Source organism: Idiotropiscis lumnitzeri, chromosome 11 (genome assembly GCF_059441095.1).
Source record: "Idiotropiscis lumnitzeri isolate Australia: NSW breed Sydney's pygmy pipehorse chromosome 11, RoL_Ilum_1.0, whole genome shotgun sequence".
In the NCBI taxonomy this organism is placed as follows: domain Eukaryota; kingdom Metazoa; phylum Chordata; class Actinopteri; order Syngnathiformes; family Syngnathidae; genus Idiotropiscis; species Idiotropiscis lumnitzeri.
In genome coordinates, this window is record NC_142401.1 from 7,681,349 (window position 1) to 7,696,617 (window position 15,269).

Genomic DNA, 15,269 nt, shown 5'->3' on the forward strand with positions numbered 1-15,269 from the left:
GTTATGTCACCTTTGCTCTCATGTTTCAGTTCTTGTGCAACACAGCTCGGCGTGTAAAGGCACATGTACACGTGAGCGAAAATATTACAAAACATTCCATCCGCACAAACGGTCTTCCCCGGAATGTTGCAAATAATACTAAATTAAACAAAAGGAAAAATAATTACAAATTTTGTATATAGTGTTCATATCCCTGTTATAAGCAAGTTTTTTTTTTTTTTTTTTATATTTTTTTTTGTAATTACAACTGAGTCTTTGGTCAAGCTACTTGGAGGGAAATAAAAGTCACATTTATCTGAGATTTCTACAAATATGAAGATGAAGAGGGATTTCACTATTGCAATTTGAACAACCCAAATCATACATCCAACCCCTCCAAAAGAATAGTCACCAGAAGATAAAATAGCGTAATCAGAAGAAAAATAAAGTCAGTAATCAGACATCCAATTTGAAAATTTTCATGACCCGATGAGATGAGTGGTAGGTGAGCTAAAGCTAATTTCGACTGGAAGGTGGGTAAACCTTGGACTGGTTTCAGTAATTACCTTCAACAAGAGGAATCGTGACATCGACACTCGTTTGTTGCGGTTGAGTGTCACGGTGGTCCTCCAGCGCAGTCCTGCACAAAAGCGACCAAAATGTCCACGCTTGAGAGGCATTAGCACTAACCGCTAGGCTAAAGGCCTAGCAAGGCAGCACCACTCTTAAGGCAGGGGTGAGATTTGACTAATTACTTCTAAGGCTGGCATACAAACATTACGTAGAGACCAAAGCTGCGACACTCGATGTAACGACAGTCAGCTCAGATCGCTGGAGTGTTATGCCCCACTTTGACCTGGTCTATTACGTTTAAGAGAAGCAACAGACAAAGGTTTATGGGCCAAACACTGGAAATGGGTCACTAAAATCAGAACTTAACTCATCATAATTTTTTATTTTGATTTTATTATCAACATTTGTTATTTAATATTTCTTGTCTTCAAGAACTGTCAGTCGCGGGGTGTCATTCCGTTCGGAATGAATTGCCTTTAAAATGTCTGCTTTGACCACATCGGCCACCGCAGAAGGTGATGACATCACAGTGTTCGCTTGGTGCTAATATATGCAAATATACAAGTTGCGATTTCATGTTCACAGGTCAACACTTACATGTGATGTGACGCAAACATTCCAAGCCTTTTTCTCAGGCGTTAAAAGACTCATTCTAGTTTCAAATGGCATTCAAATCAACAGGTGTTAGTGTCCATCACGGCTTGCGAGACCAAATACAGCCACAGGCCCTCCAAGCCCCCCCTGGTTGCACCTGGTCTCATCTCTTGGTGGCATGGTTGTAAAATGCAGAGAGGTCTGTGATTTAAGCATGCTACCTGATCCTCACGCTTACACCTTGACCTCTTGGGAAAAGAGCGCACATGTGTATCGATTATTAGACATTGTCACCCCAAGTCCACGGGCTAAGAATAAGCCGCATGGGCTTCAAGCTAGCTGGAGGGCATCGTGAAAGTGTGTCAATATGCTTATTTATGGCAGTGAATATAGGCAAGCGCCTTTTCTCACCTCTGAGAAAGAGCTTAGTTTAGCATCAGCGCCTGTCCAGCATGTATCACCATCTTAATTTAGCCTCAAGCCCTTCTCACGCCAGTCTGATCTCACCGTCTGTCCTCTGCGCCGCCACTCACTATATTGAGCCCTCTATACGTCGCCATAGCCTCACAAGTTCAAAACACACACTTGTATGTAAACGCAGTCCTACCTTACCCCACAAGACACTGCCCATCTGCTGAAGCGGCTCATGATTAATCAATTCATCATTTCTTTGTATTTATCACCTCAAATTATGTCATCAATTGTGTAACAAAGCCACGCAACGATGATGTGGCAGGTGATCCTTGCCATGCCGACCCCAAAGTCACTGCGGAGCGTCAGGCGGGTTGGGGACAGAGGGATGCTTTCATTTTAGTGGAGAAAATGCACTAAAATGAGAATCAAGCAAGGACAGATGAAAAAGACTCCAGGTAATATACTGAATACCCTGAAAGTAATTGGAAACATATGACAGGCAGGGAACAGACTGACACAGCGCAGCTAATGAGGACTGGAAACTGACTATACAGGTGATACTAGAATCTGAGTCTTTTTTTTTTTTTAATACATGCATTCTTGTGGTTGACATTTGCAGTGGTGTAGAACTGTCCTGTATTCTACTCAGAACTGTTTTTAGATAGTACAGTGCAGCAAACCACAGTCTCTAGTCATGAACATACAACTGTCGAAAATTGATTTTGCTCCGTTTGTGCAGGTGAACCTAATCATATGACTGGGCGCTATTATTTTATGTATTCAGTTTATAGCATTAATAAAGCCATGATGTATCGGAGTCAATTTGGAGATTCTAGCAATAACCAATAGACAGGAGACAGCTGCAGAGTTGAAATGTCGAGACTGTCTTTGGCAGTGACAAGAGAGGATAGCTGATAAGTCAGCACACTAGTTGTACGACTAGATCTCATAAGTACATTGATGCTTTTTCCACTACTAAATGACATTTAAGAACATTATAGGACAACTTTGGCGCACAAGTAGGACTAGTGAGGCAAAACTAGTCAGTGCTACGATTGTGGGTATTCATTGGGTCTAGTCGTGTTAATAGTGGAGCACAATAGTTTACTAGTATAGTTAAATTGCATACTAGTAGACCAAACATGACATTAATAGATAAAAACTACTAATAAGCCACAGTCATTCTACTAGTATGCTGAAGTTGTTCAACAACTGTGCCAAATTGTCATATTAGGGCCCAGAGGTGTGTCAGAAAAGATCCAGGACTGGTGTCACAAATGATGTATTACTTTAAAGTCCTTGTATTCTAATGCCTTTTCCCAACCTCTGCCACTCCTTCATACACTCCTGAAAAAAATCTTCCAGGATCCTCCGCAGGTCCATTGTCAGGGCCATCTTGATGTCGTCCATGTCTTCAAAACTGGTCCCCTGGTGACCTCCTTGAGCATGGGAAAGACTAGGGGGAGAAATCACACGGAGCCTGGTTGGGTGAGTCGAGAGGTTGCTCCAACACAACGTTGTTCTCAGCCTGGAACTGTCAGATGCTCAAAGTATTTTTCACGCACACCGAACAAAGCAAATGCTGCAGGTTCTCTATGTAGGCGTACTGGTAATGCTTGTAATTTGGGCTTGAAATGTATTTTTGTGACACCAGTACTGGAACTATTCAAACACAGCTTGTATATTGAATACATACTCAAAGGGCTATTCATTTATTTGTTTGCCTGTGAATATTCTCATTCATCCCGTCATTTGATTCTCAGGGTATTGAACTGCCTCTCAACAGTTCAAGTAACAAGGCTAGTTACAATAGCTCTAAACGAGGTTTTTGGTGTGAAAACGTAAGGATTTATGCTCCATATTTGAGGCACAGCCAAACTATGAAAGGCATTATTTGTTTGTAAATACAATACAATACAACTTTGCAAAACAAATACTCGTTAAGACGCCTTGCAAGAAGGCTACTCTCCATCAATAAAAGTCTTTGGGTGGAAACACCTTCATTAATATTCCATTCAGTTGTTATAAGGTTGTGCAACTTTCTCAAATCCAAAATAAATCGCGTGTTTGTTTATTTGCTGGACATCATTTTTTTAAAGTAAGAGATTTATTTTAAAGAGAAATATGGGCCTTCGCAGTTAATTGGCACAATAAAAGTCGGTTAATATTGCCTTGGTGGTGCATTGTTTCTCCACCAGGGGGCGCGCCTTCCTCCTTTCGAACTCGGACTCCACTCCACTCCAAGCCCCTCCCTCTCCCTTTGCCAATCTCCGCCTTGCCTTCTCGCTCACCCGGTCAGGACACTGAAGACGCCCATAGCAACAACGCGCCGCTGCGTCGAATTAGATACTCGCGCAGTCGAGCTGATGGATTAAACGCCGCTTCTTCGCCGCGCTGACTACAGGTGATCTGCGGCAAGGCCACGTTTCTAGCATGGGGCCAGAGCACCGCTTGCTAGCTTGTTTTGGATAGCCGCTTCGACGCGAGGGAGCCCCCCACCACTCCCGAAGCCGTCCCGACTCCCGACGGAGGACTCCTCGGAGTTGGGAGCGTCGCTAACCGCAAAGTCATCTTATCAAGACTAAAGACGGGAATGGTGCTCTGGAGCGAGTCGCTTGGCAGACAGAGAAAGGCGAGGGGCGCACGGAGAACACCGCCGAGCTGTTCCGTTTGGACTTAAAAGTGTTTTTCGGGAGAGGGAGCGGCTCCCCGACGGACGTGGTTTGTTTTGTGGCTAGCTGGCTAGCGAGCATAGGGAAACAACCCCCCCTCCCTTTTCTCCAGCGTCTCCCTGCTGATACCTCGGCTAACGTTAGCAGCGCACCCAATACACACTCAAGTGTGAGCAAAAACGGATTGCTGACTAACTTTTTAGCTCGAAAATACAACTCAGGATAGTTTTGGATCACTATACGCCAGATCAGAGCTTCGTTTAAAAGGCCATCTGCTCGTTTGGCCATGTAACTTTTTTTTAGGGTTTTCTGGGACTTTTCGTGACATCGAATGCTGGCATTACAAACTCATTTCAACCATGATGATCATAAGCAGAAAGCCAGAGGGCCCAATCGCAACAGGTAACCCCAACTGTGATGTGCCTTGCCTCGTTTTTTTTTCATTCACATAAATATATTTTGCCCGTAATGGCTATGAACGTTTATTTACTTCGCCGGGCTCAATTGTCACACTGTGGAACTTGGTGGGTAAGCAGGAGACTGATGTCTAAATTTCATGTAAATGCATGACCCCCCCCCCCCCTTTCTTAGAAATCCACCACGAGGCTTGTTTCCCAGTGTTTTGGGAAACCTTCCAGGAAAGGCTGATGTTTTTATTTGCCTTTTTATGCTTTCATTTTGCTCCCTGCACGAGGCCTCGCCTTGATAACACTAAAAAGAGTCAGCTTTTCCTCGATCACGTTTTGGCAGCATTGTGTGTTTGGACTTTAAGCTTTCACTCCCTCCCTTTGCAAAGACAGATTGAATGTTTGCTTCCGTCCAAACTTGCAAAGTCATATTTCCACACATGGTGTTTACAGTCCCGAGAGTTAAGGTGTCTATTACATATAGGTGGGAACTTATATCCAAATGTGGTCAAACACTTTATGACCCCCCCCCCCCTCAAAATAGATGGTACTATCGTTAGTCCCCATGGGTTTCTGTTATTAAATCATTTTTTTAAATAAATAATTGGCTTAGCAGTTTTGAAAATAGCTTGCTGTCTTTTGACGATGCAATGATACTAATTCAATAAACATGCGGTTTTATTTTGGGGGTTTTCCTGAAAAGTGAAGGTTTGTGAGATGTGAGGACCCCAATAGCAGCGATATGTGAAAGTGACTCACAATTTAGAATAGCAATTGCGATTTTTCCCAAAGACAAAATTACATTTTCAATTGTTATAATTAATCTTGCGTCATAAAACTCACACATCCAATTTTAGTTGGAATTTTTTTTATCCCAAACTATTTGCTGTTATTGTTTGTGATTAAACACAAAACTCACAATTTAGATACATGCTTTTTATTAGACAACAATGCCACATCACTGTTTTAATTGGGTAAAAAAAATGACCACAGCTAGCTAGGGGTACTACATTCTGTTTGAGACGAGGCACCTGTTTCTTCAAGTGCTTAACACACTTGACGATTGATGCGTGACATCTGTTATTTGTTTAGTAGGTTTGGTATTTTTGTTTACTTTGTTGCTGATAGTTTGCGTGCGTGTGTTTTGTGCTTGTCTAGTAATCACGCGCATGTTCTCAACTTTCCGCCACTGTTTAAGCATTTTTTTTTTTATTTGTTCATTTCCTCTATTTAGATTTTTAGGGTTTCACCCTCAAAACAGGCAGATTGTGTTTGAAAGTGCTGAGCCCCCACTGAGTGATTAGGACGTTTCCGAAGGCTAATGAGGGTCTGTGCTTGGCTAATATTGCGCATGGAGACCTAAAGCCCGTGTTTGCTGTGCAGTGCTGCGCAGGTCTAATGCGTGGGTATCCAGGCAGCAGGTCTAATCTAGGGACACAAGCTGTGACGCACCTGCCCGTGCTCAGAACACTCTCAAGGGCCAGTCACAGGGAACACTAGCTATTATTCTTGCAGCTAACCAAACATGTTGCCAGAGTAAATGTTCACAAACGACTTGAAGCCATCCCCAGAGTAGTGCAGCGGTAGAAAGTTGCCTAACAACCGTTGAGATGAACAGCCTGCTAGCGGGCTTTGTCATCTGAGAAACCACCTACAAGCTTAACTCATTCATACGTGCAGCTTGTATCATCTCAGATGAAGTGATGTGACCCCACGCACGCACTCGCCATTGAATGGCCTTGTGAGCTCTTTTTGGGAGCACACCTGACCTGGTCCATGCCGTACACGAGCAGGCTTGAATGGACAGATGGGTAGACGGAAAGATGCTGTCGTCACACGGGCATCTGTTACCCCCATTAGGCCAATAATACCACTTGCAGCGCTAGCAATCTGGGACCCTAAGCCCTACCTAAGCTGGTCAGGTCGCTGCCATGCTCTTGGGTACAATGTACCGCTCGCGATACATTCAATGAGTGGATTGTCACAGGAAATGTGGTTTCTCCAATTTGTTTTCACAACATTGTAGTTGATTGACAAGATAATCAATGGGATTTAGCGTTGGCCTTTATCCGCCGCCAAGATTAGATTACCCATTTTCATGCATCCTTGACTGCGTTATTGATTGGATCGTTTCCCTTGATCACGCTGCTGTTTGTTCGTTCCTCTTTGTTCCTTTAGCACGTCACGGTGATGGACTTTACGACTCGTACATGAGGACGGACCACATCCTCAAAGAGGACACAGACACCAGCAGTCCTTCTGGCCTGCCCCCCATGCCCAAACTCGCAGTAAGCAAACATACAAACAACCCAAATCCAAACAAAGCCTTATTTCCTGTGCTGTAGCAGCCCGTCTCCAGACATCCTGTTCCTCGGAGAGATGTAAGCTGTCCCATTAAAAAAAAAAACAAAAAAAAAAAACAACACCTTGTTTGTTTCTTGTCATCCCATTCACGTTACTCTGTTTAGCCTTTGCTGTTGCTTCACTTCCGCCGGTGTGATGTATTTTTTATGCCCCTCAGAGGCTTCACTCGGGGTGAACTAGATGTGTGTAAACATCATGAGCGGAACTGTTGACAATCCACGGTTCGATTTGTATCTCGGTTTTGTTCAGTACTAGTTGACACTTAGAAAAAAAGAAATAGGTCTTGTATAGTTAGGTTAAAATTAAAAGTGTATGTTCACGGCAGTATTATTAATTATTTAATAATTTTTTAAAAATTAATTTCTATCCATGAGAATGACAGTTGGCCACGATGGCCGACTTCGGATTGTTGTTTAGTGTAGAGGCCTTTAAACATCTTGTATGTCTGATAACATTTCATGAGCCTATTAGCATTTTTTCCCAAAGTCATTATTTGTAACTTATCACAATGTCTGTAAGAAATACCAAAGTGATTGCTAAAAAATTGTTTTTTCTTCCTCTGTGTGAATTCCGTTAAGCAGGCCATGGTTAACCGCAAGGTTGAATCCAGACAGCTGCACAAGTTTTTTTGTTTTCTTTATTTTCCTAAAATGTTAAAAAAAAATGACTGGGAATATTGCTAATGATTTGATGGATGATTTTCCACTTGGATACATTTCGTATCATTCACTAGCTATCAATATTTGCTGTAGATCCAAGTGGGCTACCTACTTTTTACTTTTGAATGCCGTCTGAATGGCCTCGTTGGCAGCAAATGTGCACACAATGAATGTCTAAAGCTTCTCATGCCAAAAGGGTGAAAATGGTGCAGTATAAAGTCTAAAGATTTATTGGACTTGAAAATGTGACCCACAAACAAAATCACTAATCAACAAACCCCCCCCCCTCCTCCTACCCCAACCCCGTTGCACTGTGCAGCATAATCCGCCATCAGTGGGCCTGCACAGGGGTTTGTACACGTTGTCTCTACCAGGGCCACTCGTCTTCTTTTGTATTTGCTGTCACGCTCGCCGAGGTAATATCCTCAATTGAATATAGCTGACAGGCGCGCGCCCCAGTTCCGTTTGTTGGAATGCACAGAGCTGCTCCGTTGAACGAGTAATAACCACATTTGTCATCGCTGGTCATTCTAAAATGTCGTAAACAAACTCGTGCGGAATTGTGGTTGTTGGGGTTGATGGTGCTGAGGACTGTCACGAACATTTGCTTTTGTTTTGTCGCGCTTAAGCTAGCTTGCATTGTGACAGGTTTCGTGTGTTTGCCCGCACGTGAAGAGTTGTGCAACTGCCAGCGCGCTTAGGCGTTTCTCTGACAGCAAAGAGATTAGCTCGTCTCCATCTGTCGTACTTTGCGCACAAGGATCTCCGTTATCGCCCTCGTTTTACAACGTGAACCTCTCCCGGTGATATTTCTTTCTAATTGCTTCCTCGTCAGATCAATAATCACTCACTGTTGGCGCGCCACACACTGATTTTCTTTTTTATGCTGGTACATTATTTGTGTCCTGTGGGTGAAAGGACTCAATCCATGACGTTGGCTGTACAGTTTTTGGGACAACAGCTGCAGAAGGCCGCGGCAAGGTCGGCCATTTGGCTTGCGCGTCATAAATTAAGACCATATTGCTGCACGTATGGAAAGCCACCCTGTGTTATATTGCTTCGCTGGAATGCGTGATCAAGTTCTGTAATCATGACTTGAGACTAATTACAACACAAAAATCACCCCCTCATTTCGTCTAATGTGCATTTTCTGGCGGTGTGGCTCTATCCTATTAAACCAGGGGCGGAGTACCTTTTTCTACCAGGAGCTATCCTCACATGCAATGATTGAAACGAAATTGAAATTGTTGCAAAATGAGTACACAACAAATAAAGTCAATTATTATTTAGTGTCATTAAAATCACGGGGGTGTACTTTATATGCACCTCAACTTGATTTGTAACTCAAGTGACCTTCTGTCTCATTGTGGATTTTTCACTTTCCACCAGTAAAAGAGTTTATAAGGACTGAATTCCAAGGGGTTGCTCAAACGAAACTGCTGGCAGGAAGAACTGATACTCCTCTTAACATTCAGTCTTTGTAATCATGAGAGACACTAAAACTATTCCAAACCGTCGTAGAATGTGAATGATTTGGTCCAGTGCATTCACTTCACATGAGAGATTGTGGAGAAGAGATTGGGTAAAACGTGTTGGATACATTTGTGCCGCAATGAAACGGGAGTTTGACGTTTTCTTTTGTAAAAGAGGCAGTGGGGTGGGGGTTCTGGTGTTGCCTACCGGACTGGATCTACATCCAGTCTTGCTGGTTTGACCTCCCACAGTACTTTCATGGCTGACAGTGCGCAACTTTCAATTTGGTTGTCAAAATGTATCCTGTGTAGAAAACACCCCGGCCACAGATCACAATTGACTGATTCATGAGGAAAAGTATGTGATTGGCTGATGAAAGCCTTTAATTGCTGATCAACAAAAACGATCACCTGCAGCTCAGAATTTGTAGCCTGCGGCTAACTAACCAGCCGGAGTGAAGAGCAGTGTAGTGTTTGTGCAGGTGCAGCTGCCGCGTGCAACTTTTATTGCAATTTCAGAGTGATGCTAAGTTGGCATCCTGCAACACATGTCCTGAAAAAAATGTTTCAAATTTTGAACATATTGACTTTGTGCCGGAGCCTATAGAGGACTGTATATTTACCTGAGGGGATGACCTATTTACCAAATTAACAATCAAATAATTTTACTCTTCGCTTATCACGATAATAATTGAGGGAAATTAACTGGTTAAAAATTAAATGGTACCAATTTGATGCCCGGGTTGGTGGAGCTCGTGAATGGAGGCTGACATCGGGGAAATCCTCTTTCTTGATGTATCCCGAGCTATACGCGGCGAAGCAGGTGGATCCAAGTCCGCAATTGTCGAGGGGGGGGGGGCTTCCAACTGACTCCTTTCCGCGACTTGCACACCTCCTTCTCCTCTGGTCAAGTGCACAATCTCCCTTCATTCAAGTGCACACTCGCTCACGTCATCAATCGGGATCGCGCGAGATATCCCGCGACCGACGAAATATGCGCCACACCAATATCAAAGGCAAACAGTATTAACAATACAGCAGAATGTCAAACGATGCACAATTATTAACCGTATGACTGTGTATATCATAAAACCGTAACAAAATAACATTCATTCAGAAAATATCCCCTTCTTAATCACAACTCAAAGGGATGATTCTATAAACATGCAAACCTTCAGCACAGACTTTAATATAACCTTGTATTTCCAGTGCACATTTAGTTGCAGCCTTGTTTACCTTCGAGTTTCACAAGCTTTGTCCGGCGCTTGCATGATGTAATGTAACGAAGAGTGGTTAGACCGCTCGATTTTTGTCTGGTTTTAAAGACTTATATTTTTCTGAGAATTGTGGTCTAATTCTGGAGTGCAGCTTAGAAGTTTGATTTCATCACTAACAGACAATAACGATACAGCAAGACACGGTGTGTCTCCGCAGCTCAACACTGCCTGACTGATCATTTTTTTTCCCACAATGCCCAAGATGAAAGACTTTTGTTGGACATAATATATGACACATAAAGAAAATGACATAAGTGACATAATCGCTGACAGATCTTAGCTGTTGACCCATACACTCCTGTTGGACGATTCTAATAGCCTCTTCTTCCTCTCCAGGCAGTCAGTAACAAGGGTGTGATGAGGAATCAGATAACCATACGAGAAGGCCAGCTGAAGGTCAAGTATCTGTACGAGGACTCCGCTAACAATCGCAAGATCAGTGCCATAACCACAGCCGCACCTCAAAACGGCGCGAACAGCGGTCAGACGTCTAGTAAACCGGCACCAACCACTACCTTGCCCAAGGATCACAGTGCTGACAGGTGGGAAAGAAACACACAAAAAGTGTTAATGTTTCAATCAAAACGAGAGGCTCTTTGTTCACCACCTGCCGTCTGCCCTGGTTTATCACAGCACCGAATCCAGTAAAGGCTCCAATGACAACGCTGTCTCTCAAGGGGTTGCCAATGGAGGGAACACGACCAAGCTGTGCGGCCCCCTCACGCCAGAACAGGCCGTGAGACTGTACCGGACTCAACTGACCAGCCTTGAGCAGACGGAAATCCACTCCTACTCGGACGTCTATTTCGTGGGACCCAACGCCAAGAAGAAGCCCGCCGTCACTGGGGGCAGCAATAATTGCGGCTATGACGACGAGCAAGGCGGTTACATCAACGTTCCCCACGACCACTTGGCTTACCGCTACGAGTTTCTCAAGGTAAGGCTAAGATGATGTTCGAAGGCTGTTGTTAACCTCAAATGGTTGTTATCGTAAGATAAGATGGTTATGAAACAGTGCCAAAGTGAACAGGAAAAATAAACAGATGACCGGCATTTGGCAAATATGCCAGCTATTCACCGCCTTTGCCAGACAGCTTACCTGCTTTTGTTATAGACTCTTATTCGAGGTTGTTTGGTGGATTGGATGATTCAAATAACAGTGACAAGGCGATTTATACAATTTCTCATTTCAACAAGTGGTCAGGAGGCTCTATAGCTTGTGGAAGAAAACACTACAAGGTGGTCACCAGCCAGGTCACAACTGCTGTTGGATGACATTCTGTCACAAGTCAGCCAATGTGGTTGGAAGCAGCATTGTTACAACCAAGAAAAAAAATGGAGCAAATTATTTTTGGGAGGCCGGTTATGTGCAGCAGTAAATCAAGCCTCATTCGTCCGCCTCATTTTTGCTGTCCTCAGATTATTGGCAAAGGCAGCTTCGGTCAGGTGGCCAAAGTCTACGACCACAAACTGCAGCAGCACCTGGCTCTAAAGATGGTCCGCAACGAGAAGCGTTTCCACCGCCAGGCGCAGGAGGAGATCCGCATCCTGGAGCACCTGCGCAAGCAGGACCGCAGCGGCACCATGAATGTGGTGCACATGCTGGAACATTTCACCTTCCGCAACCACATTTGCATGACCTTCGAGCTGCTCAGCATGAACCTCTACGAGCTGATCAAGCGCAACAAGTTCCAGGGCTTCAGCTTGCCTCTGGTCAGGAAGTTTGCACACTCGATCCTGCAGTGCCTGGAAGCCCTGAGCAGGCTCCGAATCATCCACTGTGACCTCAAGCCTGAGAACATTCTGCTCAAACAGCAGGGACGCAGCGGCATCAAGGTATTGAAGCACACCCGCATCACGCGGCCGACGAGCAACTGTTTTCTTCCTCACTCGCTCACTGGCTTCTCTCTTCTCTCACCAGGTGATAGACTTTGGCTCCAGCTGCTTCGAGCACCAGCGCGTGTACACGTACATTCAGTCTCGCTTCTATCGAGCTCCCGAGGTGATCTTTGGCGCTCGCTACGGCCTGCCTATCGACATGTGGAGCTTCGGCTGCATCCTGGCCGAGCTGCTGACGGGCTACCCGCTTTTCCCCGGCGAGGACGAGGGCGACCAATTAGCCTGTGTCATGGAACTGCTGGGCATGCCTCCTCAGAAGGTTCTGGAGCAGGCCAAAAGAGTAAAGACCTTTATCAACTCCAAGGGCCACCCCCGCTACTGCGGAGCCAACACTCTGCCCACAGGGGCAACCGTGCTGACGGCGTCTCGCTCCCGCCGCGGTAAGTTGAGAGGCCCCCCGGCTAGCAAGGAGTGGAGCGCTGCGCTCAAAGGTTGCGAGGACGCCACCTTTATTGACTTCATCAAGAAGTGTTTGGACTGGGACCCCTCATCTCGTATGACCCCCAGCCAGGCCCTCCGACACCCTTGGCTCTATCGCCGGCTGCCCAAATCGCTGCCTGGAGCCGAGAGGAGCCAAGGGGCCCCCACCAAGCGGCTCCCTGATCACCACAGCACCTCTTTCCCCTCCATCATGGCCAAGGGAGGGTCTGTCCTCGGTACCGCCGCGACTAACAACAAACTGAGGAGCAACATGTTGGGAGATTCAGGAGAGGCCATATCTATTCGCACGGTCCTACCCAAACTTGTTACTTAGAGAAAGAGAGAGAGTCCCACTCGTCTCCTCTCTCGTGCCTCCCCTTCCTCCTCCTCTGCACTTCTCAGGAGGAGTCCGCATGCAGGAGGAAGTGGAGTCTAGGTTTTAAAATGGTCGCTTATCCATGTATTTTATTTTTATTTTTTTTAACTGAGCGGTGTCGACACCCCAGTTCTGGCTTTTTGATATTAGCTGAGCAAATGAGAGACTGCACAAGAAAAAGAGAAGAAAAACTCAAATTTTTATACAAAGGATTTCCTCGGGCGGCTGTGCAGTTTCTATACAGTCGTTGATTTAGATCATGCTTTGTACAAACGTGTGACTGTTTCCAATGTGAATTTGTTCCCACGCGAGTGTTTTTAGTTGGCCACACTCAAATGCCTCACTCTTAATTATTGAACACTCTAAGGAGTTAAAAGGGCTACACACTCCCTACTTAGCTCACTGGTAGCAGACAAAGCTTTACTCAGCCAACGGTCGTAGAAAAGAGCACACTGACACATTCAGCCGACACTTTGACACACTTTTGGCGACAGCATCATGTAGTTTCTGCAGTAGCCTCTTCTAATTGACCCCTCTACCCAATCCCTGGTGCTAGCATGTCAACTCGATATGTGACATTAGTGTGTGCGTGAACACGTTGGCTTGGTGGTGAGACATGAAGTGTGATCTACATGTATTTAAAGCCCCGTCGTCCAGAAGGCTGATGACGGCAGAAGCTCCACTTGTCACCAAAGTGTCATGCATGCCCTCACTTTGCTTCCTCAGTTCTTGATAATATTTCATCCCTGCCCCTTTCTATACAGTCATGCTTTTGGACCACTAAAATAATCTTGCTTCTAACCCGTGTAATGATGATTCATGTCTCCGACGTTGGTGGGGGTGGAATATATATTTAAAAAAAAAAACAAACATCTTACATGTTACAGAATGTGCTAATTATGAGCCGTTTTCTTTTGAGAGGGACCTGTAGCAAAGCTGGCCCTCTGTGGTACCGATTTGAAGGCATGTTTCTCAGGGAGACATACTTGATACAATCCTTGCACTGGTCCCCAACCATGAGGCTAAGAGCCGTGCAGACGGAATGAAAAAAATACTGATCATCAGATTCAGAAGTTTTGTTAATATTCAATCAAAAAAAAAAAAGAAATTTCTTTAAAAGGGGGAACAAGCCCAATACTGAGAAAGGAGAACTTAATTCACTCTGTGACACAAAAAAATCAAATCTCCCTCTTGGCTTAGAACTCCCATTAATTTAAACTATATCCCGCCTAAATCAATCCTCATCCGTCAAAATGCCCTTAACATAAAAGCAATCGGAGGTGCAAAAAGAAAAAATGGTTTGGGACGGCTGCAATAAAAGCTTGCATACAGTATATTTGTGTTGCTGTGATGCAGCGGAGCCGCAAACGAGGCCTGGCCTGCATGCTCTCCAATCTGACCTAGATTCGCTCCCCCCACGCTCTTCTCGTCATGTAGGCCAGGGTACCTCGTCAACCCATTAATATATATATTGAATTATGGTGCTGTCCAGTCACACACACACACGTACACTTACTCAAAAAAGTTGTCAGGTGCATGTTGTATGGACCACACTGCTCAAAGACTTCTCTATCTCATCCCTTGTTTTCTTAGTAAAACTGTCAGGGATTTCTACTCCATTGTTGTTGTTTTTTTTTTTTTTTAATAGAAGTGGTTTCTATTTCGTGTCACTCCCAAAATGTCAAGAGGAAGTATAATCCAAACACGGATTACGAAGACGAAAAAAAAAAACGTATGCCGTCATGTTGTACTCGTGGTGTGTGGTATAGTAGCAGGATGTTTGGTGTTCCAGCATGAGATCACAATCTTGAGAAGTTACTGCTGAGTGATGACCGGAAGAGAAATGTAAAGTAACCAAATGAAGTTGTCATCTTTTTCTAAGGAAAATAAAAGAAAAATGATTATTAATGGAGTGCCACTTGATTGATTTGGATAACTGCAAATGTTAACACCCCCAAAGTGTTAACCACCATCCGAACATATCGGATGGGGGTAAACACTTTGGGGGTGTTAACATTTGCAGTTATAAGGCAAATTGAGCTATTAAGTCACACCAGCACACCACATGAGACAGCAGGGCAAAAACCCTCCTGTAGGACCCTTACTTGCTCTTTTGCACTACCAGAGCTCTAAAAATTGGCCACTCAACTTCCAAAACTGTCA

At 44.5% G+C, this 15,269-nt stretch overlaps 1 protein-coding gene across 1 annotated transcript; it reads left to right on the forward strand.

Moving 5' to 3' along the window:
- Positions 1-3,813: 3,813 nt before the first annotated feature.
- Positions 3,814-15,014, forward strand: dyrk3 (dual specificity tyrosine phosphorylation regulated kinase 3). Its single transcript, XM_088309712.1, has 6 exons — positions 3,814-4,634; positions 6,818-6,927; positions 10,748-10,953; positions 11,045-11,348; positions 11,831-12,247; positions 12,333-15,014. Exons 1-6 carry the CDS (start codon positions 4,592-4,594, stop codon positions 13,062-13,064), a joined length of 1,812 nt encoding a protein of 603 aa, XP_088165838.1. The 5' UTR covers positions 3,814-4,591; the 3' UTR covers positions 13,065-15,014.
- Positions 15,015-15,269: the final 255 nt, after the last annotated feature.